Genomic DNA, 24,617 nt, shown 5'->3' with positions numbered 1-24,617 from the left:
GAAAGAAACTGCTTATGAAAGTCATCTCTCAAAAGAGCTATGATGTGACACTATGGTAGAAATTACATTATTGACTGTGCCCATGAATCATACTAACAAATTCTTGGAATCAAGAGACAGAAATATTTTTTAAGGGAGCACAAGTGTAACCAGGCACTGTTTAAAACTTCCATTTACACCACTTTGGAATTCTACCTACTGATAAAAGATGTGCTTGTGTTCATTGCTGCTGATACATAAGCACAAAACTATATAAAGACTAGTGAAGACAGATTACCTTCAGGAAAGGCACAAGGTAAGGTTGAGGTGAAGAATTAAGTTCTCTGTACAGCCTACTGGTGAAGTCTTCTGCTTCAATTTTTCCATCCTTCAAAACAGAAAATCCAAATGAATGAGCTTGTACAGATTAACTTTTACAATATTCAACACACACAAAAAATTAGACTTAATTTATTGTAAATAAGTGGGTTTATTTATTCCTCACAGTTTCTAGTTACCAACAGCTTTACAGTAGTAACTAATTTTACTACAATTTCAACTAGTAAGACCTACAGTCCCATCTTTCCTTTTCTTCTTCCTGTCTTCCAGTCATTTTAAGAAACATCTTCAGTATTCACCGTTACAGGAATGTCCTGTCTCTAGGATCAAAAGCCAGGTGGAATCTACAGGAATACTTCACACGATCTGCAGTCAGCCAGCTCAGGGCAGCCCCTTCTCTGGTGTTCTCTTTTCCAAATGTATTATAGCTCCTCTCTTTCAAATAACTAAAGTTGTGGTCTTGTCTCCCAACAAAAGGGAGATGCCTCTCACAAAACCAAATGTATATCCCTGATTGGAAGGTAGACTTTAAATGTTGGTCTTGTGATAACCTCTGGTTATCATGTGAAACATCTGGAACACGCAGATGTACCTTAACTTAAAGGTTGCTAACAATTAGGCTAAGCAATACTAGTGCTCTTTCTATAAATACTAATTATGTCAAGCTTTTACGTTAGCTTCAGATATTACTTTGTTTTTTGTACAAGTTTGTGATTTCCTACACTCACCTACTGCACTGTCTTCCCTCAAATACATAATTAATCTTTTCCACTGTTTTATTAATTAAAAAAAAAATGTAAAATTTAAAGAGTCACCATTGACATTACTCACACTTCAATTTAACTCACATTCTCATGCATTAATATGAGCAGTAATGTGTCATTTACAAGCTTAAAGGAAAATCTATGCATGTATTTTAATTCAGAAGCAGCAAAGTTTCAATTTGATTTCTCTCAGTTACTGTTTCTTACAACTTTTCAAGAACTTTTCTTACCAGCAGGTTCTGTACCAATTCTTTCACGTTAGCTGCAGTCTCTGAAGACTGTTTTCCAGATGATGCCAGTTTTATTAATGTGGACAGAAAGTTTTTACATTTCTTCACATTTTCCATAGTTTCCTGTTATGGGAGGAGGAAGGATAGAAGGAAACAGTCAGAGAAGGGGAGATAAACAGTTTCTAATCCATGATCTGACTGTATACTCTGAGAAATAAAGTCCTTCTCTAGTTTGTAACTGCAGAATATTATTTATAGATTCGTGTTCCTCACCACTTCAGACAGAATCAGACTGAAATTATTACTTTGCTTCATATATACATGTATTGTACACTGTGCCATCAAAAGCTTATACCTTGTCACTTGATTCTTCTCTGCAGTGCTGAATAATCTGCTTTTCTACAAGATACAGCTACTCTATTTAATAAAGTGTTTGAGAACTGTAACAGAATTCAAAATGAATATTTTGACAGCCATCAATATTCAAGTGTGTGTTCACACTTTGTAAACTACAAGGTTCTACTAGAAGTTCACCTTTTCAAGACTAATAGTTTGTAGAACTTCTGCATCTTCACTCTGATCTATGTTTTTGTGTGTGTATGTATATATACACATACATACATGCACAAGTGCGTATGTGAATGAACAAAGGAAGATCCCAAATGCACTCAGTATCTTACTGTGGCTGCAGTGGAGGTCGCCGTTGTTCCTTGCACTGTTCTCTGAGGAGTTCCAGTTTGTACAGCCGTTGCTGTCCCCAATGTAGTTGTTTGTGCAGTACCACCCAGAACAATCTGAGGCTGCAGAGAATACAAACATAGCAATCTTTTACTTGGAACACACCAAACGCTGTTTTCCTGAGCCATCAAACAGAAAACTGAGCCACAGGACACTAGAACACCTTTCACAGCTACTATAAAAAGAAGTTACTCATCTTGCAGTGGAAAGAAAGAGCCACCAGATGGCACAAAACACTACACAGTGAAACTGAAATCCTCAAAGTTGATTAAGAACTGCACGATTTTTGGTTACTGAATAAAATAGCAAAGTAATACCATGAACATACCCTCACACGCTGTGGTTTCAAACACAGTTAAAACGAGTACTAAGTTTCTGTGAATGCAATAGCTTTTTTTTTTTAATCTGTTCCCTTATATGCCAACGGGAGGAATTTCTAATAAGAGCCCAAGAGACACAAAAGCTCAGGTCTTTCCAAGATCTTTTTGTTGAACAATGGGACAAGAAGTTTCTCTAGTTTTGTACACAAATCGGTAATTCCAAGTAGGAATAACACTTTTAAAGAATCAACGCTCTAACCAAGAGCTTTTCCATGGACACAGTTCATTCATGGACTTCCTCCACAGTCTAATCATTAATGACAACCCTATCAGAGGGGCAGTGATTCTCACCAAGCTAAAGCTAACTCAGAATTTTAACAACTCATTTGTAAGTATGCTCTTTCTACAAAGATGCACAAGAAAAGAGGCTGCAATGCTGCCAAGGTGAACTTGCATTGGTATTTTGGGAGACAGAAAAGGAGGCAAGGATTTGCCACATTTTTTGAAATCTGGATAAACTAAGTCCATGGTATGCTCATTACAGCACAGAATATGCAGATGGAAAGACTAATTTTTGTCCAGTATAACAGCAGTGCAAATTAAGACAACTCAGGTAAACGAACTCATAGATCCAGAAAGATCACTGGCATAGGCAAAGGCTCTCCGAGGGGAAAAGGGTTAACTGGATGCACAGCAAAACCTGCATGTTTTAAATTGAAACTCTCTAATCCTGTCTACTCAAAGGATGAAGAAAGCACAAGGAAAACAATTAGGCGACAGCAATCATATTGTATCACTGTTGCCTGGAAGCCATGTGGAGAATTTCACACTTCTGCACTGTTTTGCACCACTTGTGGCTACCAGTGCACTCTAGTTTGTAACTGTACATCTTGCTGCAGAATTCAGAGGACTACAGGGAATCAGTGTCACTTTCTTGAGGCAGAAAGCATGAAGTTGTTTTATTTTAGTCATTTTGTGATTATAGGAACTAGTAACAGGATACCTTTAAATATGTATCATATAGGTACAGTATGAAATAATAAGCCATAGTAATAAGAATGACCATATACATCTAAAAGATACAGTAAACTGAGATCTGCAAACGTTTTGGAAAGGGTAAGCCAGAAGATACTTGTTCCATGCACTTAGTAATTCTGTTTCCTGTATTTCTGGCAGTCTCAAGTGGGTTTTCAGCAATTCTTAACAACTGAGGTCTCTCATGGATACATTACTTCTTTACAAACTCACTTGCACAACCGGAGGACGCTGTAGCGTTGTTGTGGGTTGCACTGTTGTTTGAGCCTGAGACACTTGCTTGATAATAGTAGTTGGTGTCACTTGTCGTGCAATAATTGGCGTTCCTGGAGCCTGGAAAAAAGATAAAAAAGCCAAACACATTAGTTCCTATATTTAAGTATAATCTACCTTATCTAGCATTTTGTCTCTGGCTAGTTGCCATTATTACAGATACAAAAGAACACATCTGGACCACTATAAAACTGAGAGAAGGATTTTTAGTCTTCAACTTCATGCAATTGTGATGATCTCAGTGTACATTTACCCATATCCACTATTTTATTTTATAGTCTTATAAAGAATAATGATGCTTTGGGGAAAAGAGTTGTACACGTTAACCATATATGGTCTTGAACAGTCTTTATATCAAGTGGTTTTAAACTTAATGCAATTCAGCTAGGTAGAAATAGTTTTGATGAATAACAGACAAACTAGAAGAGAATTAGGAACAAAATGCCTATGCCATGTGGAAAAGCCTGGATAGCACCAGTTTGATCAATGGTTTCTTCAAATCACTAACATCTTGCCTTCCTTTCTTGGGTATTCTTCACAGGAACAAATACCTTACTGTCTTTAACACTACAAACGACTGCACTGACCTGCACTGTGGATATCTGCACTGGAGGAGCACTGGTAGGTGTAGCAGGACGAGGAGTCATAGTATTTTGAGGCTGAGACTGGGCATGTGCCTGTGCTTGCATCTGTGCCAAGGCTTGTTGAGGGATCATCAGCAACTGCCCATTCTCACTACGCACAAGGACCATGCCTGTTAATAAAGAAATTGGTCAAGAAACACACATCCTTCTCAAATGTGAAAGAACATCTTTTTTCAGTTTGTTTTTTTTTAATCCAAGTTGGATACATATGGAACTAATGTACTGTTAAAGGACTACACAGCTAATGACAGGAGTTTAGAATAAAAGCAAAATACCCAGCTGCATCATCATATTTTGTATAGAATAGCTTAATTACAGAAATACTCTATCTCAGTATCTGATGCCCTAGCTTAGCGTCAGAACACACAATGAGTCGTATTCACCCCAACCAACAAATTCCATGTGACTGGAGGTTAAAATGAGCAACCATGTAAAAATCCTACCTGCTCTTTACTAAGAAACTTGGTTTATGAAACACTGCAAATAGAGGAAAATCTCGCCATTAGGCGAGATGCCCATTAGTCTGTCTTTAAGTGTGTGTGGGGGGGATATAATCAAACATAGGCTTCACCATCAACAGGAACACAATTGTCTAAGTTCTAAATTAATTTCCCATAACAAACTTAGTAATGAAAGTGGCTATAAAATCATAATCTCCCTCATGTGCATCTGCAACAGACTGCACCATGGCATGTTACACCCCAAAAGAAAAATAAAATGGAGAGGGAAATGAAGCAGTCATTCCCTGCTCAGTCACTCAGATCAATACATTTAACCCCACTGGGTAGCTATAGGGAAGTGGATTTTAAGAGGCAGATTTTCAGATGAGTCTCTCTTTCTTGAAGACACATGAAGTGTTTCCATCCAGCATGCCTCAGTGAGTCCATGAGAGACTCAGGACCTCATCAGCTCTGAAAAAGCCACTAAGGAAACAAACTGAGCACTCAAAATTAGCCTTTCTGAGCAACAAACTACAGGAGGAAACTTCACCATGGAAAATCAAGAGGCACTACTGGAATCACAAAGTTTTTCTGAAGTGTTGTTCAGTGAATAAAAAGCTCTAACAATATCTGGAGATCTGTTCTATGCCATCTCAGAGCATGACTACTACAAAAGCATCAAGCTTTTATTTGCTATCCTATTCAGATGAAGTGCTGAAACATTTACAAACAATGCTTTCAACAGTTTTCTTGGACTGTTTGAAAATTAACATTAAACTTCAAGAATTCACATACTGGTTTCTACACAAACGAGTTCAAAAGAAAACCAGATTACATTAGTTGATTCACCCTTAATTTCTTCCTTACATTGTCTATATTCTCTCTCTTGTAATGAAGGAGTCACACGTGTTACAGTCACACAGACACACTGAAGTAGTTTATGTCAAAAACATGACTTTCCATTGGGATTTATTTAGAAGTGTTAAGGTGGGACCGTGATGTGCTATGGGCAAGAGTTATATCTAGAAACAAATATTCTCAAACTGGTTTTCTGTAGGATAGAAGGAGTGGGGGAAAGCTTATTTATAATCCTGCAGGCTGTAGAAATAAATACTCTTGGTTTAGTTGTCAAGTCCAAAAAAAGCCCTTTTCTAAACTGCTCCACAAAGGTCTTTTCTCTTGTAACTTATGTAAGGAGAAGCATTTCATTAAAACAGCAGATATACACCATACATCAGTAGTGGATACAGAGCTTGATCCTGTCAGTTGCTTATCAGAATCATCACTACTTTCTCACCATCAGCCTCACCCTATGGGGAGGGGGCTACTGACCAAAAGCAGAGAAATTCAATATTTTAAGGACTAAAAAGGGACCTGCTACTATATCAAGCTCATTCCTGCACAAACAGAACTTGGCATCTTCTTCCAATGTGCAAACATAAAATCTTGGGAAATGAACTCATGTTACCCTCTTTGTCATCCCTCAGAATAATCAGCTGAAGAAGTTAAACACTGAATCAGTCGAAATCTTCAATATCATTATACCTGAAAGGATCAGTGCAGTGGAAGTCTGATTAGAGGAGCTGGTTTCAAGTCTATGTCAAATATTAAGGCTTGTTGATTACCATTCAGTTCCTAGCAACTGAAAAGGCCCAATGCCACTCTATGTGCCTGTGCTTTCAGAAACCCTTAAACATCTCAGACTTACACTGACATTCCATAAGAAACATTTTCCTTAAAATTCACCATTTTGGGGGTTCCCTGGGATATTCTAGGGCTGATGTACCACCCCAATTCTTTAGTGAGTTATATATTTTTTCCTTCCAGAAGCAACATTAGAGATACCAACTCTAGCTTGGGGCTTGGGGAGAGGGGGGTGTTTGGTTTTTAAACTTCTCAGTGCAAAAGTGACTGAAGTTACATGAAAGAGCCAACCTAAAGCAGCTCATGTGCATATGAGAACCTTTATAGCACCAGGCACCAACACACAGCTTAACTACCTCTTCAGTCTCCAGCTCAATACACACATCAGGCTCAAGAACAGGTCCATGCTTCACATCAGAGTCCTGCAACAGCACAACCACCCCTTGGAACACTAGTACTGTCAGCACGTTGTTTTGCTTGCCAAAACATGAATGGGAACAGGGAAAAAAGATTGGCTATAACCACAAAGTGCAGGTTGACTACCCCTGGAGTGCAAGCACAATGTCTGAACAATGAAACATTCTCCCCGAGCTACATGCAAAATTAGAACATGCCTACACATTAACATAGCACAACTGCTGAAACAGACAGTTGAAAAGCGTATTAATGTGAGCTTTAGAAAACATATCAAGAAAGTTCAATTTTTGTCAGCAGCCAGACAAAACAATCATTTGTAATTCAAACCCTGACTCCAAGCACTAACCTTTGAGATTTGTAACTATGGGAAGTCTGATCCTTCCCTCAAGTATCAGTCATAATAAAGAAGCAATTCGTCCAAAGCTACATTCATATGTCTCCCTATTTAAGTAGTTCTTTTATACTGCACTCATATTTGTTACACAGTTATTATCAGTTTATACAGTTTCTAATACGTCTTTAAGTTAGGGTCTACCACTGATATAAATTGCTGTGCACACTTAATGGGATATATACAAACATAGGGACAATCAAAACCAGCAGACTAGTCTTGCACAAACTTTAACCCTGGTATGATGATACAAGACTTTTTACCTGCTTGAAATTCTACCTTGTTAATATACGGGGAATTTCAGAGAAGGTGTAAAAAGATCTTGAGGTTTGTTACTGAAATACCTGTGCAGAAATTCACCAGCAGACTGGTAGTTTTGACTCCACGCTTCACACCTCTCTAGCCCTGCTGAGAGCTCTTTAATAAGGGAGATAGAGCTTCTCCCTCAGCTTCTCTCCCCCCAGCCCAACTACAGACTCTTTTCCAACCCAATTAGCTAAAAAAGAAACTCCTTAACCCAAAACTGCACCCAAGCTGGCATTAAGTGGATTTTTAGTGAAGTTCAGAGAGCTCAGTGGAGCTCACTTGATTAAGAATTAAAAAGAAAGTCCCATTAATTTCCCACTCCCAAACAAAGTCAATGTAGCACCGTAACAACCCTCTCTCTCCATACATACATTGTCCATGTCTCAGTTGATTCATTCGTTGCAATGGAAAAAGGAGGGACAGGCAGCTCTATGTGTAGAAAAAAAACAAACCAAACCATTTCTCTCTCTTGTGTTCCAAAACTTGTATTTTCAATATTTAGAGTATCATAACCTCAAACTCCAATGCAGAAGGGTGCAGACGCTGTATGAACCAGATCAGAAGTGACTACGAGGTACCAGAATGCAGCTAGAATTGTACCAAGGTATCTCACTTCTCTAACTATGTTGCTGCATTTAAAGTAAAGATGAGAAATACCTTTCTGTTTCAAGTTTACCATCCAGGGTTTTGTTCCAAACATGCTGGAATTGCTATTTGAGACCAAACAGCTATTAAGGATCATTGGAAATGTTCAATTAGCAAAAGGCGACACTAAAATTTGGCCATTTAAAAATCTCTCTATGCCTTTTTTTTCCTAGAAGGTCTGATACTGTGTACTCCAAAATCAACTTCACTATTAAAAATGCAAACATTCAAACATTATTTCCAAGTTTCTCATTAAAAAAATGAAAATTATCATTTTTGTTAGATGTTAGAGGCTTAGAGAATCCTGAAAGAGACTCATATTGTAGTTTGAATTAAACAATTCATCACAGCTCCAAATGAAGGATTAACAAAATAGAGTTGGATTGCTCCTCATCCCAAAAAGACTTGTGTTCCTGACTCATGCAGCAGTCATCTCATGTGTTCATGTTGTGAAGACCTTCCCAGATCTCTCCTGGTTTAGAGTGTTCGGATGGAAAAGTTCATTATTACATGATGGAGCTGCCCGATTCTACACTGTGTCATCTTTGCCTCTTCCTATTTGTATTTCCATTTGCTAAGGGCATTTCTATTTACAGTGTTGTGCTTTGGGTTGGGTTTTTTGTTTGTTGGTTGGTTTGGGTTTTTTGGTTAATAATACTTGTAAAATCATGCTCTGAAATAAAAAAAAAATACATATATTAAAAAAAAAAAAAAAAAAAAAAAAAAAAGAGCAGCTCTGGCCATATGACATGTCAGAAAAACACAAACCAGGCTTGTTTCTAATGCCTTCCTCTTCCTTCTTTCTTGGCTTACCAAAGGCTAAAGAAAACCAAATCATCAGAATAATAAAGGCAGAAGAATAAGACAGTATTTTGTAGCCTTTGCAGAGCACTCTGATTATCTGTGTTATTCCTGAAGCATACAGCTTTCTTGCTAGAGAAACCCAAACTAAGTGTGTCCTGTTTTGTTCCCAGGCTTTGCTGGTAAACCAAGATTAATAATATTTATAGGATCTGGACAGATACAGCAACAGCTTCAGATTACTGTTCTGAGGAAATACAGAGTCCAGCCACTTGTCAGCCCTGACAAGCACACATAGCGGGAAGCCACTCAAACAGCAACGCATCAACATGTCACCCTCTCTCGTAATAATTGCTCCATTTCTCAGGGACTCGAGTCATACAATAGGTGACACACTGGAAGGCTTCATTTACAGTTAGCAAGGACCAAGGTTTTATGGTCCTTTCATCTATGAGGACCATAAAAAAAGAATGCCCATGCTTGTCACTGGGCATACCAGCAAGAATGGAACTCTTGCGTCTGTGAAAGACAAAATATACAGTATCCTACCCAGTCACAAGTGACAACATCTGTCTTTCTGATACAGACACTGAAGACCAGAAGGTTCAAGCTTACACATTCTGCTCATTACCAACAATGTAGCTCATGGTCTAATCCACATAAATTCAGAACCATTACTAAGGAACTTAGATTCTTAATAAGCCCTCTTTTTTAGCACCTGAGACATGACAGAAGACTTAATGGATGTATGATCTTGAAATCACATGAAGAATCCCTTTTCCAGCCTCCTGAGGAAATTCTTTTTAAAGTAAAAAAGTAACTGAACTTTATTTCCAGAGAAAAAACAGTCAGGGTCAGAGAGAACTGTTTGGCAGCAAAGAATCACCTTCAATACACACACACATTCAGAAACAATGTCCAAACCTGAAAGAATAACTAAGGGATTGATGCTGCAGGTGTAGGAAATCAAAGTCCTTACAAACACCTCTAGAAAAGAGAGTTATTGATCAGAGAGTCCACCAACACCTGACAAACGTTCAAATCGTAACTAGATTTTCCAGGGAAGTTCACTAAGAGGTTATCTTAATGTCAAAGCTGTTCCTGCCTCAAGCCCTCAAGCACATATTCATTTGTGGCAAGATGCTGCAAACATCTGACATGACAAAAACCCTGACAGCAATCATGAGCTGCTGTGCCATATTAGCAAAAGAAAGCTTTACAATTGTATCACTTCTGTATCATCAGAAGAGATTCTGCTGCCACAAAAAGGAAAGCAAGTGTGTGTAAGGTTATGCAAGTTGCTATCATATACACCACAAAAACCAGATAAAGCAAAGGGGACGAGTCAATGCTCTGTAGATGATTGGAGCAGGCTACACAGGGATGCTGGAATGACAAAGCCTTTATAAAAGGACAAAGTTTCTAAGATTTTGCCAATACAAAAAAAAGATGGAATATTGGAAAGAAAGCTAGAAAAAAGGATAACTGCCTATACAAACCACAGGAAGAATTCTCAGCAGAAGTAATGAATATGATAGCGTCTCTTATTGCAGAAAAGGAAGTGATAACCTGGTTCTCACAGCAATGATGTCCAACAATCACCATTCCTTCTCTTCTGATAACTGACCTGCCTAGAGAAGTTCTCACTCTATTGGAACAAAAGGAAGAACCTATCACAGTGCCAGTCCACTGCAGCTCCATGAAAACCTAGGCAATTAAGGGAATCTTGCTTTGAGCAGATTTAGAATCATTTATGTCAAAGAAGAGCACCTGTAATAAACCAGCAGACACGTAGCAGCTCATGTAGGACAATCTATACATCAACTCACAAGAAACAGTTACAAGTCAAGAGGAACAGCACAGAACTTTTTAAATTGTAACAAAGCTGTGGATTAGATGTTACCAAAGACATTACTTTGTACCCGATGAGAGACCTGCACCACCACATCAGATGCATTAAGTTTGGATGCTTAGAACCTCAAGTGATGTGTGCTTCACAACAAATCCCGACAAAAACCCCAAAACACATTTACTTGAACTTCCTTCCCAAAGTCTTTGGCACTGTCAGTAATCCCAGCTCTTGAGTTTCATGAACAAATGTGTTGTTTGTGACTTCTATAAAGGTGTCATAGCTCCACAAGGATAACCATAGTTCTTACAGAGAAGTCTACATAGTGCAGGTATCAGCTCCTGCACGGCAACTAGCTGAAAATGAGCCTGTGACTATGTGCAACTTCACCTGCTCCAGAAGTGCCTGCCCTGCACTGCCACGGGCGAGGTCAGCCTGTACAAACATGAGTAGTAAATATATTCCATGCTGAGTAGCAGGTCTGCAGGCCCTAAACCTGGCAGCAGTTGGAGAGCTGTCCAGCACCCTGGAGCAACCTGAGGCACTATGCCAGATTCCCTCACATCTTGTTTCAGAGCAACAGGCACCCTAAAGCAAGGAACACTGAGGATTTGCACACAGTGGTATTGAGAGCACATAGTGCGTACCATGCCCAACATATCTTAGAGGTGCCTGCTGAATGCTCAGCACCTGCTGAGCTTAGGGTGAGCTAAACTTGGCACAAAAAACCATGACTGTCAGGTGTTGCTTCAGAGCATCTCTAGTAAAAACCACTTGGAGCCTCTCCAGATAGGCACTAAATGTTACACCATAGTGAAGACTAGCGTGGTACAGGGTTTTGGACGATAACTTACTACAGAGCTACAAAAGCACATCAGTCCTTGCACTTTTCAATTCGTGTCACTCTGCAATAAAAGACAAATATTACCCATATACAATGCCTAAAAGTTTTAGTAAACAGCATCAGTTTACTACAGCGCTCCACTCCATTTGCCTGTTCTCACTCTCCCAAGTGCCCGATCTGCACACACAGATCACAACTAACAGTTATGGAATGTGAAACACTAATTCTTGAACAGCTGATTTATGATTATTGCTAGCACAGATGAAAGATAAGTGCCCAAAATACTCAACAATCCTGACTGCAGTGCACAGCAAATGTATTTCATACAGACCAAACACACAACTTCACATTATGAAAAAGTGCCTTTGTTTTTCTCCTACTAAAGAGTCCAAGAAACTCAAAGCTTCAATAAGCTTTTACTTACTCTTACTATGAAAGAATTCAGTTTCAAACTACAGAATTCAACTGTACTGTCTAAAACGTGAAGAAGTGAATCACTGGTAAAGTATTCATTCACAAGTCTTTTAAGAATATAGTTAAAGGAACAATGTCGTGCTGGAGTGCCAAAAAGCTGCTATTTCTAAGTGATCCCATATGGAAAAAATCTTACCTGCTCAGCTGAAAAGGTGTGTAGGAAGTGCTCTGGGAAATATGTCCATTTTATATAGCAACAATTGATAAACACTTCAACAACAATGTGATTTGAAACCATTCTGACTTTTCTGGAAAGCTGGATTCCTTGAAAGTGTGTGTTAACATTCCTTTCTAGTCAAGCATACAAAGCCAAAACACCAGCGTGCTCTGTCAAACTGCAACCCAGTCACCACACAAAGCTCTCTTTGGTCTGGTGCAGAAAGAACTAAGAAAAACACTATGAAAAGCTAAACCTTAGTTATTGATCTCAAAGTGGTTCAGATTCGGCTTTACCATTAACGTCAATATACTTACATAAAACAACAATGCAGTTATAACCAAAATCAACTTTGGTTTTGAGAAAGGAAGACATAAAATGTCACTAATTCTTTTGATCTGTTATTCTAAATAGGAGACTTAAAAACTCAAACAGTCTTCACTTCTGGCAAACAGTTTGTACCAAGGCATATCGACATTAGTGTTGTTCAAGCACTTGAAGAAATGAGAATGGGCAAGCTACTCCACGTTTATTACAGTCTGCACACAATACCTAATGAGGAGTAATGCATTAAACCCACATTATCTTCCTTCAAAAAGCAACACCCTGAAACAACTAAGTATATGAAAACCCCCTCAAAAAAAATGCATTTCTTTAACTAGTCCCCACTGTGAATGCCCTACTCTAGGTATATACCCTATTTAATTTCAGCAGGGACAAAACCCTTTGCTGATGCCACCATTTCACCTGGAGCTGCAGAGACCAAATGTCAGACAGTCCCACTAAGTGACAGGGACCTAGAGCAGCATCAGTGGAAATGTTCCTTTCACATCCTCCTCTGCAGAAGCAGACAGTGATTTTATCACTCTCACTGATGATATAGAAGTTTCTCTGCTTTAAGGATATAACGAACACTGTGGCTTTGAGTTCAAACACAGACTATCAGCATAGACATGATATTGCATGTCATTTGGCCGACAGCAACATTGATTCAATAGCACAGCTTTGCCAGTGAATCTGAACACAGAAATAAAAGTATTTTCACACCTATAAGTTTGAATTCAGAAATTCAAGTCTTGTTTTGATTTTTACTAACCATCAAATGCACAATCCTGAGTAATGATTAAGCTTAATGACTGGCTATGACTAACACTTACAAATAATTAGTGCCTTCTCTCCCCTTCCCCCATTGAGGAGAGGGAAGAAAACCAAATGATACCCTGGAAAAAGGGAAGAATGAAAGGAAACAAAAGGTTGAAGTTCAAGGCATGAACACTTGTTCCTTCTTCCACTCCACCCTTAATACTACTGCAAACATGACTGCATGTATGTTCATTAAAATCAGAAAGCTCCTCATGCTTTTCTACAGACTTCTACACAGTCCAGCTACTCTCAGCCTTCCTACTCTGTATCTCCTCTTCTGACCTCCTCCACTGATCCCTCAGCAAGCTCTTTGGTCACCACTGTTGACTCTTTTCCCACGGGTGCTGCAATTCCAAAGCGCTGCTCCTTGCAGCTGGTACTTCTGACTCATGTGAGTACAACTGGTCCCACTCGCCACACCACCACTTAGGCTGAACGCACCTGATGTTATTACATCCTGAGAGAGGCACTAAATCCAACCCTCCCTTACAGAAACAGCTGATTAATAAACTGAGGAAAGGTGTTAAGACAGCTCAGTGCAGCCTCAGTGCCCCTTCAAAGCATTTAAGACAGACCAGAGCACTCACCACATCTCATTGGTTAGGTTCTGTTTATACTCTGATATCTAGAGCATATATTTTCTAACTGAATCTGCACTAGTTGTTGTACAGAGTTTATTCAGCATGTGCTTTATTCCGTACTAAAGTACTGTGATGGCTTTTAGTAGTTCAACTACTCTCAGAAGTATATAATAGTCAAGTTATAATGGTAAGTTAGACCATTTTTACTAGAGACTTGTTTAATTCAGTACAAACCTGAGAACATGCTAGCCATGTAAAATAACATCGCATATCGAGGCGAGGTTTATGTTACTAGTTATCTAGGTACTGGTTACAACACAAATATTTTAGTAATGCACTTTAAGGAAAAAAGCATCAAAATTAAAAGATACAAAGTGTTCATATTTACAGTTCAAATTTAGAGTTCTTCACTGACAAAAAGTTACTCAATTTTTACCAATATTCTCTTCCAAACCCCACAGAAAAAGCTTGGCAACAGAGTCAAACCTTGCACTAAATCCTGTATAAATACCCAGTAAAAGCACTGTCCCTGGGTGAAAGGATTTACAGCTTATTTATGCACTTTGCTGAGAATCAAATCAGTCTGTTATGTTCAAAGTGTAACTTTCTGATCACTGGTAATACAAGTGCAGAAACTCATCTTTTTAACATGTTATTTCTAGCCTGACAACAGTTACAGAGCCAAAGATTATCCACATTTGTGCAACACCTTCAGACAGCTCTACTGAGGTGCTGAACAGCTCTCCCTGCAAGAACAGGACATGGCTGTACCAACTCCTTATAACTATCACATCTTTCTCGGTTATTGTTAATCTATACCATCATATAGGGATGACAAGGTTTTGTTCTCACCAAAAAATACTCAATATTTAAAACCCCCTTAGTTAATCACAGCCTGGTCTATGTACAGTTTTTATGCTTCTCTCAATATTTGAGCTGGAAATGGGACCATTTTGCCACAATAATTTAGTGGTACAATCACCAGTGCTGACACAATTATATTGTTGTAAGAGATGCTTATTGTATAAGCTGTTATCTTTCTCTCATGAGGAAACAGTGTGCAAGAGGGCTGATCCAGCAAAAACTACCCAGACAAGAAAGGTTTTGCAACTTTCAAGAAACATGTATGGTTATAAATACACAACTTCCTGCATTTAGGCAAGACCTTCATTAGTTTAAAAACAAATTCAAGTTAATGCATTAGCAAATTACAACAGCACAAACCCAAAGCTCGAGTATGCCCACAGCCAGTGTCTCTGCTAAACAACTGAGTGCAACCTGCCAACGGGATCAAGACCTACTGAGGCTTCAGTCCCAGAAGGGCATCTGTCAGTGTTCATGGATCACACATCTATTTGTACAGAGGAACACCCCTGTGGCTGCACACAGAAAAAGCCCTTTGTAACTTGTGAGCACCACATACTCGCTCTAGAGTTTGGCCTTCCTTCACATACAGCTTTACAGTTCATAATATGACATATAACTGCTTACTAAGTGTGACCAAAAATCCCTTTCTATCTTTGTCTTCAGTTGTGAGAAACACAATTTTCAGAATTTTCTTTTATGCTTCTACCTCTTCAAATCTTCTTTCACAGGAGATCATATGCCTGAGATAAAAAAGTTAATCTTGCTAACACTTACTGTCTTCCAACTGGCAAAAGCCTTCTTTTTAACATCGAATTCAAAGAGCAGATTCAGACAAACGGAGTTATAAAGATTCATAAAGTTTCACCACAGTGAACAATCCTGAATAGTTCTTCTCAGGTAAAAATGCTGATTTCGGGTACTGCTGAGAAAAACTGAACACAGGCACAAAAAAAACCCCAAACATTTAACTTGTGTTCTTACTAAGCAGACTCTTAGTATTTGATCACACTGTTTTTATGAGAACAGAGAGCCTGAAATCAAGCTTTCCACAAGCCAGCATCTTCTCTTTGCTAAACCCCAGTTAGGTTAATATCAGTATTTTCAACTGCGTTCCTGAACTACTTCATACATTTCTTCTTTTTAGGATTCTATTTACATATTTCCCAAAACAGAGAAGACAAACAATAGTAAGAGTTTTCATGCACCAAGACATCTCATTTGGGGAGAGTCTGAGATACCTACTAAGTTGTGTCTTATTAGTGCCCCAAACTGTTGCGTTTTCACCTCAGGCTGCTAACTTTGCTGCAGCATCCTGTCATAGTGACTCAAGTCCACCAAATTTGCGGTCCTCAAACCACGACACTGCATTTTAGAAGTGACCCACATAGACTTCCAGAGCTGGAAAACTCGTTTAGCTCACTGACCATCAAAACACCATGGAACTTCTAGAGCACCAGAGCACAGAATGGCTCAAAAGAAAGCACTCACACTGGTCATTGACCAACAACCTTGATCATATGCCTAGTGATATCAAAAAAACCCAGGAAGACCACAATTTGAAATGTAGACTGGCATATGAAACAAATCCATACAGGCTCTTCCAAAGGTATTCTCCATAGCAGAACTGAACAATACGTAGCCAAAGTTAATAGCTTTCATAGCTTAACAGAATCACCATTATATTTCCGTCACTTAAAGAGACCATCTTCTCAGACGTGCAAACCATCTCATAACACTCACTTCAACAACAACAACAAAACCCTATTGCACATCTCCAAGTCTGAAGTCCTTTGGGGTACAAAGCTAAGCATGCAGGATTCCTCAGTCACGAAAGCTGCAGTGAGAACAAACACAACTCTCAATCTGGTGACATATGGCAGATATGAGGTAGCAGATTTCAAATAAAGCAGAATGTTCCTTTTGCTGATGCATGATTTGAACATGAAATCCACCCCTCACCCAGAAGAGTTGTGCAGAGGAGATCCACAGTTATCTTTCACAAAGAGAGATACCACTTTATGTGCCAAGTATAGGACTCCCAAGCTCTAATCTTGGCAAAATACCGATTCCCTCTTGGCCTTGGGCAAGTCAGAACTTCTCTAATTTGCTCTTTCCCCCAGCTCTAAAGCAGAGTTCATACTACTTTATTTACCAACCACACAGGCATGTTACAAGGATTAAGTTTTGTAAAATCCTTTGAAAGTAAAACATACTTTAAGTCCTGCAAGAAGTTTCTGTTATCACTGTGCAATACAGACATTATTTTTAACCAAATAGAGCCATGCCAACACAGTTAACAGGCATAATATTGGCAGCACATACAGGATACATACAGGAAAACTATAATCAGGATATGTTTGAACTCGCTTACTACTCAGTGAGAAATAGAAACAACTACATTCCACTACTTGATAGTATTTCTTCTGTTCCTTTCTGTACCTCTTACATTACGGAACTCTGTAGATTTCCTCTTCTATTTATATTCCCAGTTACTTTAGGCATTTCTAGGCACATGTTTCAAGTATAAAGCAACCCAGAGAACATTGCACCCCAGCTCCTCGCTGAAGGAAAGTGAACTACTCCTGTGGATGTTATTTTTCAATTACTCCAGCCCCCAAAAGTATGACTGCTCATGTGAAAAGGACCAGAACCCACACTGTAAAGGCAGTATGTGCTCAGGTAGTTTTCCCATCTTAAAGCCACTATAATCAAGGCTTAAGAATCCTTCTTGGATAGGTAACGCTATCCAAGCTAAAAATCAACAGTTTCTACAGAAGATAAGCTTCCTAAATTTAACACCAAGTGAAGTTTGCAGCATCTAAGGCCAGGAACAAAACCTTGAACATGCAAATATATACGTTTCTGCACCAGTGGACTACAGCACCAATGTTCTTCTAGGTACCCTTTGCTTTTAGAAAGCACCAACAGTAAGTTTAAACCAACTGTAGAGCTCACTTGCATGAGGACTGGTCAGAACTCTGGAACATTCAATCTTTAGAGGATCCCCACTGGTTTCACAGGCGAGTGTGGAACATCCTGTAGTCACCACAGAAATGGCATGAGATTCCCTCCAGAAAGAAAGTAATAAAGCAGTCTAGTCTCATCCTCCAGCATCAGCTACTGGCAGAACCAACTGAGTTTTGTGAAAGTAATAAAGAAGTTATATTATTAGATACAAAGCAAAACGAAACTGTGATAGGAGTTTTACCATAGCTGCACAACCACGTTACTGCTAATGAGAATACTGGTCATGATCACAGAAGTAAAAGACATACATAAACTCTACAGACAACCTGTCCTACCTGCTATCATCAAACAGACTGAGAGTCACAGAATCTTGTTTCTTCAGAAAAAAAAAGTCTTTAGCATCAAGCTAACAAATCTTTATAAGCACTAGAAACTTCTAGCAGAAGGTAAAAGAAAAGAGAGGGACAGTGAAGTGAAGGTTTATGGATTTCAGTTTCACTGTCCAGACGTATCCACTCTGTACTGTTCTCACTGTACACGTACAGCACTCCCACCAACCTGCTCCCTTCCTTAGCAGGCACCTGCTTATGATGAGATGCTGGTACATAAAAGTAAAGCAGAAGAGAGTAACAACAGAAAGCATCAGCAAGAAGAGAAAGCAAAGATTTGAACCACTAAGTTGAGAATACTGCTAAAGTAAGCACAAGTTCACAGACATTGATTTTGAAACTGTATTATAGCATTGCTGGGGAAGATAAGATGTTGAAGAATGATTTTGAAGTACACAAGTTTGTCATTTTACATGATTCTACCATGTGTCAGTGACAGCCTCTAAACACTTCATGAACTAACTCACACTGCAAAAGATTCATCTCAGGGCATAATGTCAATTATGTTTTTCTGCAGACTTTCCTGAGCCCCTGTAACAGCAGACCACTGACTTCATGCTTTAACAAACTCGCCCATTTTCCTACCTCTTACCATATTACTGTACACAACACATTTCACCGTATTGCCTGAAGTACCTGGAACTTGATACAATTTATTTTCAGTCCCAGCTTCAGAAGATGTTGCATCTTTAAAGCGGTGTTGTCTAAAGAGAAACTTCTGCTCCCGCCCCTAGAAAATCATCTGACAACATTTTAATGTCTTTGCTAAGAAGCTATAAATAAGGTTATTTTTGGACCTTCATTATACACATCTGTCCAACTGGACCACAAAGTTCCAAACACAGGCTCCTGAAGAGTAAGCACAACAGTGTCTTCCACAAAGACATCAGTAGTGGAAAACCATTTTTAATTTTAATACACAGATACTCTGAATATTCCAGTTTCTTTGGGAAGCATTATGCCAGAATCCAGTAAGGGCACAACAACTACAGCCCATTAGCTTTTCAAACAGCTCTGATTTGGTCAATGTTTGTTGCACAATTGCTTTGATGCAATACAAAGCATTATTATAAAAGTAATATATTTTAAAGAGCGTTGATCAAGTCTGTTTTCCACAGACTCATTTTAAGATACCATCTGAAACCTTTCAAGGTTTCTAATTTTCAAGCCCCTGCTTAATAACACTTACTGACATTTTATATTCTGCTCTCCATGCATGTGAAACTCTGTGTTGTGGAGAGCTAGAAACAGTAATCCAGGGTCAGAAAAGAACTACAAAACATGTGCTGCTTATTGGTCAAACCTTCCATAAGGATTTTCTTTCTAGGTGTTTGTAAATCTTTGTGTGGAAAGCAACATGTGCAGTGCAGGATCTAAGGTTATTTCAAGCCCTGGGTCTCACAAGCTCTCAGTGCACACCAACTTTTATAAACCTAAACTTGTGATGTAAATTTGACGCATGCAGTGGATGCACAGCACCTGAGTGCTGCACTTGCAGACTCATACTACTAAACTGCCTTTAAAAATCCAGCCTATGATACTGTAATTTGAAATACAGTTTCAAAACCAGAGTCAGCCATTCTGCTTTCACTCTGAATGTATATGGGCTCTATAAAAGATTAAAGCAGTTGCAAGGGCTAAGCAACTCTGACAGTAGCCGCATGCACCTGCAAGATATTTGTAAGAGCTCAACATCCATCAGTTCTTAAGTGTTCTGAAAGAAATGCTTTATGCAAAGCACTTTCAAAGTTGGTTACTTTGGCAAAGTATGAAAATGCAAACCAAAGCAATTACAAATATGATCTGTTCCACTAAAAAAGTCCTTTCCAATATTAAGTCTGCCTTAGCACGCAAGAACCCACTTCCCAATTTCTAAGCATTCAGTTATGTATATTTGCTTAAGAGTCACGCTATTCTTCTGAAGTTATAAATATTTTTAAAGTGTGGGACAGACAAGAAAAGTGGTTAATAAAAACCCTCCAGTGTTTAGAACCTGCATTGTTTTACTTTGATCTATTGAGACCTCCAAAGGTGCAATTTATGGTCCAATTATGCTTAAGAACTGGCAACGCTGCTTCTAAGAGTAACACATTTCAGTGTGCTCTGGCACTTTGAAAACATCAGCTACCTGGAAAAAAGGTCCCACTGGACTCCATGGTGGTATTTTTCCCATAATCAGGTTTATAATGCAGTATTAGTGAAAATGTAGGTGTATATGGCAACAGACTGGAATGTGAAAAACCCTTTGATACACTGTGGCAGTAAATAAATAAATAAGGCTTTTCCAGCCTGTCAATTCACAAGCTTCAAATCAAGCTCCGGGATCTTAAGGTCCGAGTTTTACTGCTGGGTTTTTGTTAAATTAGCCACGTGTCATTCAGATTACTCATAGAGGGAATAATCTTCTCTAGGAAAAAAAGTGAGGAATATTTATGCCAGTTAGAGACACATAATGTTTGACAGACTTCATCAAACACAGTGGCATCACTTACCATAAATAGCATATTACACAAAAAGATGGTGTGGAGTAACACCGTATGGTTTGTGATGTACCTCATGTGACAGGTGCACTGCTTTGAGGTTGCTCAGGAGTTTCGATAGGTGTATTTTTACTAAGACCAATTGAAACAGATGATACACAGCCACCACTAATTTCACTCAGGAGTAACAGTGGAATTTAACCAGTTGTTCTTTTACACTGCCCTGAAAACAGTCAATAGTAAGAACACAGCTATTGCTATATCCTATTAAAAAGACAGGAAACTCTGTGCAGGTTCATGCAAGTATTTTCACTTAAAAATAGATCTGGATACAGTGACAAGCCTGGTTCAAAATAATAGCAAATATATAACCTTAAATCTCCAAATCTAGGATATTTAAGGAGGGACACAACAGTTCTCAGAACAGAAAGGCTTCTCATCCTGCTTTTTACTCACCCACTGAGTTCAGGACTAGATTCCTTGTCCAGAGATGCTCAGCACTAAGCATGAGACTAGCTACTACAAAAGCTGCAACCCTAGACACAACAGGGTGAGGTAAGGACAGAGGAAGACTGCCTTTTGTATCAGAACTCCAGTGGCTAAAAAGATGATCATAAGCTTCAACTCTGTGAGTTTTTAAGTCAGACTTTGAAGGTATTTAAAGCAAAAGAAGGTAGTTTGCTCCTGTTGTATCTGCTGCTTCTCTATTCATGAGTGCTCTGTGGTGCTGGGGGCATGCAGGGACAGAGAGGGAACCGAACAGCACGCGAAGGTTACACGAACTACTGACAAAACCGCCTTAAAAGTCAAAACGCCTTAATGGGAAAATGAAATAGCAACTTTTCTTTTGATAACATGCCATGGTCAGGCTTTGGCAGTTTACAGCTTCATATACACTCACTCCCTGACAAAGACACCAGGCACAATTATTCTTGAATTATTACCACTGGAAAGACTTTTTGGTCACCCAAAATCATACACTAAGTAGTGGAATGCTACTACGCTACTACTTAAAACCAGATGATTCTCATTGTTAAATGTAATGCCCTTTCCACAGCTCACAATTGAACAGCAAGAAATCTTACTTGGACCCTTTCCTCCCTTCAGGAAATACACTTTCAAAGTAAACCCCCTCAATCCTCTTGCTTACCTGGTGGTAACTGAAAATTCTGAATGTTAGTTGGATTCTGAGGTGGCTGAGGCAAACGAGGTGCTAAAACTGTAGGAGTCAAAGTTGCTCTTATCCCACTCGTAGTTGCTGTTGGAGTCCTTGGCAGACTTTGTGCCACTGTATTGGCAGTGCCTTTAGCCATTCCCGTGGGGGTGCCAGGAGCTGCAGGAGGTATCCCACCAGGATTGGGAGCAACATTGGAGAGCCCAGCTTGCATAGTTTGCCCAATAATCATGTTACCCCCTGTAGTACTGGGCTGGCCACCAGTAGCCAGCGTCTGCTGTTGGGATACTGCTTGGACTATAGCTTTAGGAGACTCAGATTTGATGACCTGCGTGGTGGGAGCTGCTGGCACAGTGGAACCAGACTGGCTGTTCACAAGTGATGTCTGGAGGGAAGCTCCAGATCCCACCGTGGCTGTAGCAACAGCAGGAAAACTCCCCACACTGATGGTTGAATTGATCACAGTATTGCTCCCATTCTGAGTGGCTGCCCCAGCTGCAGCTACTGTGGGTCCTGCTGTGTGGATCGGCGGCCGCACAAGCGTTACCGTCGGTGCCCCAGTCCCAATGCTCGGTGGTGGCTGCGAGGAGATAACTGTGGGCGAGGAGGAAGATGCAGAGGACACAGCAGTGTTAAGGAAAGAAGTCTGGATGACAGTGTTGGAAGCTGATGGCAAAACAGCATTAACAGTATTTCCCTTCCCCACAGATCCAGGTCCATTGTTAACGAGAGGGGCAACAGCAGGGGCAGGAGCAGGGTTAGCAGTCACCGGAGTCCCAGGGAAAGCAGCACTTCCTGTATGGTGAGAGTTCATCACCACGTTACTCCCATTCAAAGTTTGCACTGTTGTGGTCCCAATCTTGCCATTCCTGGTGGACAAGGCAGTTGCCATGGTGCTGATAACCACCGATTTGCCCTGACTGAGGGTCCCTGGAGCAGCAGTGACTTCAGATGCTCCTGCTGCTGCAGTGGTGGTGCTGGTGCTCGTTGTGGTGGCTCCATCCAGAGCTGAAGTCTGGGACCTGGTGTTATGGTTAATAACGCCCCCTTGCACTCCTCCTGCTCCTGCAAAACAACAACAAGGTTAAACAGAGAATGAGCAAGAGGAGAAGTGCAGAAGACAGAATGTTCTCCCTCATCACCAAGCCTTCTCCATCTCCCAGGATGCCTGCCCAGAGCCAAGAAAACGGGACAGAGCATGAACTGAAGATGATTTTTGAAGCCTTCGGTTTCCCACCAAAGCCTGGCAGATTCAGTATTAATTTTAACATCCCTGCTTTCAACATTACAGTAAGACGAAACAGGGAAAGCAGATTTGATATGAACCAAGGGAAGGGAGGAGAAAGATCACCTTAGACCTCTTCCCCAATCTAGAGCCTGACACGGCATTTAGCAACAGGACTGCAACTGCAAGGAGGGAAAAACAGCACTGGAAGACACATGAATAAGACATTGTCCCTCTGCCCAGCACACGTTACCTACGGATCAAGTCAGTTATATCAGGAGGCTCAACCACAGCAAAATATGAAAAAGTGAAAGGAAAACATCAGGCTGGCAAGATAAGAAGTGCTGCAAGGCCTGGAGCAGGTTACTAGAAAAACCCTCTGCTTCGTCACAGAATTTGTTCTTCCAGCCCTGAAGTTCCCACAGCCTGAGAGCACTTAAAAATAAATAAATAAAAAAGCAAAGCTGGTTTGAGAAGGGACAAGATGATGAAGCTTCTTGTCCTGAATAATCCTCATGCCTCTTGACGAGGCCTGGTGTTATCACAAGTACAATCACACACAGTCCAGGTCCTGGCCCTACAGAGACAGAAAGAGGAAAAGAACAGTGACAGACTGACACTGAGAAGCGTGTTATAAAGCTTAAGGAGATCCTCCTAGAAGAGCTTCATTAATCGCAACAGAGGGTCTGTAACATCTTCTTACACTTCAGCAACAAGAAAGCAAGCAGGAAAAAAAAAATGGGGGGAGGGGAGGAATTGCAGAGATTCTGGGGAGACATTTATTTTAATTCCCTGAAAACCAGCTTCCCTCCATTCCCATGTAGTGAGTCCTTATCCCAGCCTTCACACTATCCCCCTACAGCCTTCAGAGCACGAAGAGGGGGAATATTCCCAGGTAGCTACAGGGGGTGGGTGAGTGGGTGGGAGAAGACATCGTACAAGGTGGGGTGTTGTGGCCTGAATTCCCCCCCTTCCTGGGACCTGGTGTTGTGACAACCCCCCCTTGAGGGCAGAGGAGGAATGAGAGGTGTTGAATGCCCCCTCCAAGCCCCTGGAACAAGAGAGGGGGTTGGGGGGAAGGAATATCCAGGCAGGCAGATATGGGGGGGAAGCATTTTGAGGGACTTCCTCCCCTTGAAATCCCCCCTCGCTTCCTCCTCTACAGGAAATAGGTGTCATGATTAATAACACCCCCTTCCACTTCAGCAACAGAGAAGGGGGAGGGGAAGAAGCATTTACACAGACAGCTAAGGCGGCATTATCAAGAGGGAATCCCCCCCATAACCTCCACCCCTGGAAAGGGAAGGGGAGCAGCCACAGACGGCATGGGAGGCACAGCCATTACCAAGGGGGTGGGCTCTGCCTCCCTCAGCCCCCGAGATGAAGAGAACCCTCTCAGACTCCAGCAACAAGGGCAAGAAAAGCAGAGGGGACCGGCAGAGTCACGGACGGGCACTGCCGGCTTTTTCTGTGGGGGGGCGGGCCCCACACATGATAAAAA

The 24,617-nt window shown here is 40.3% G+C and overlaps 1 protein-coding gene across 1 annotated transcript in view; it reads right to left on the bottom strand.

Annotated features, from left to right (window-relative positions):
* TAF4 (TAF4 RNA polymerase II, TATA box binding protein (TBP)-associated factor, 135kDa) overlaps positions 1-24,617 on the bottom strand; it is a 37,474-nt gene that overhangs the window by 12,440 nt on the left and 417 nt on the right. The window contains exons 2-7 of the mRNA XM_010023574.1: positions 21,868-22,956; positions 4,266-4,432; positions 3,619-3,738; positions 1,993-2,112; positions 1,313-1,435; positions 278-367 (exon numbers count right to left, since the gene is read on the bottom strand). Of these exons, the coding sequence (XP_010021876.1) occupies positions 278-367; positions 1,313-1,435; positions 1,993-2,112; positions 3,619-3,738; positions 4,266-4,432; positions 21,868-22,956 (1,709 nt within the window). The remainder of the gene's footprint in view (positions 1-277; positions 368-1,312; positions 1,436-1,992; positions 2,113-3,618; positions 3,739-4,265; positions 4,433-21,867; positions 22,957-24,617) is intronic.

This window comes from Nestor notabilis, unplaced genomic scaffold, assembly GCF_000696875.1.
Source record: "Nestor notabilis isolate BGI_N333 unplaced genomic scaffold, ASM69687v1 scaffold8061, whole genome shotgun sequence".
NCBI classification, from domain to species: Eukaryota; Metazoa; Chordata; class Aves; order Psittaciformes; family Psittacidae; genus Nestor; species Nestor notabilis.
This window is presented reverse-complemented; position numbering and strand designations above follow the sequence as displayed.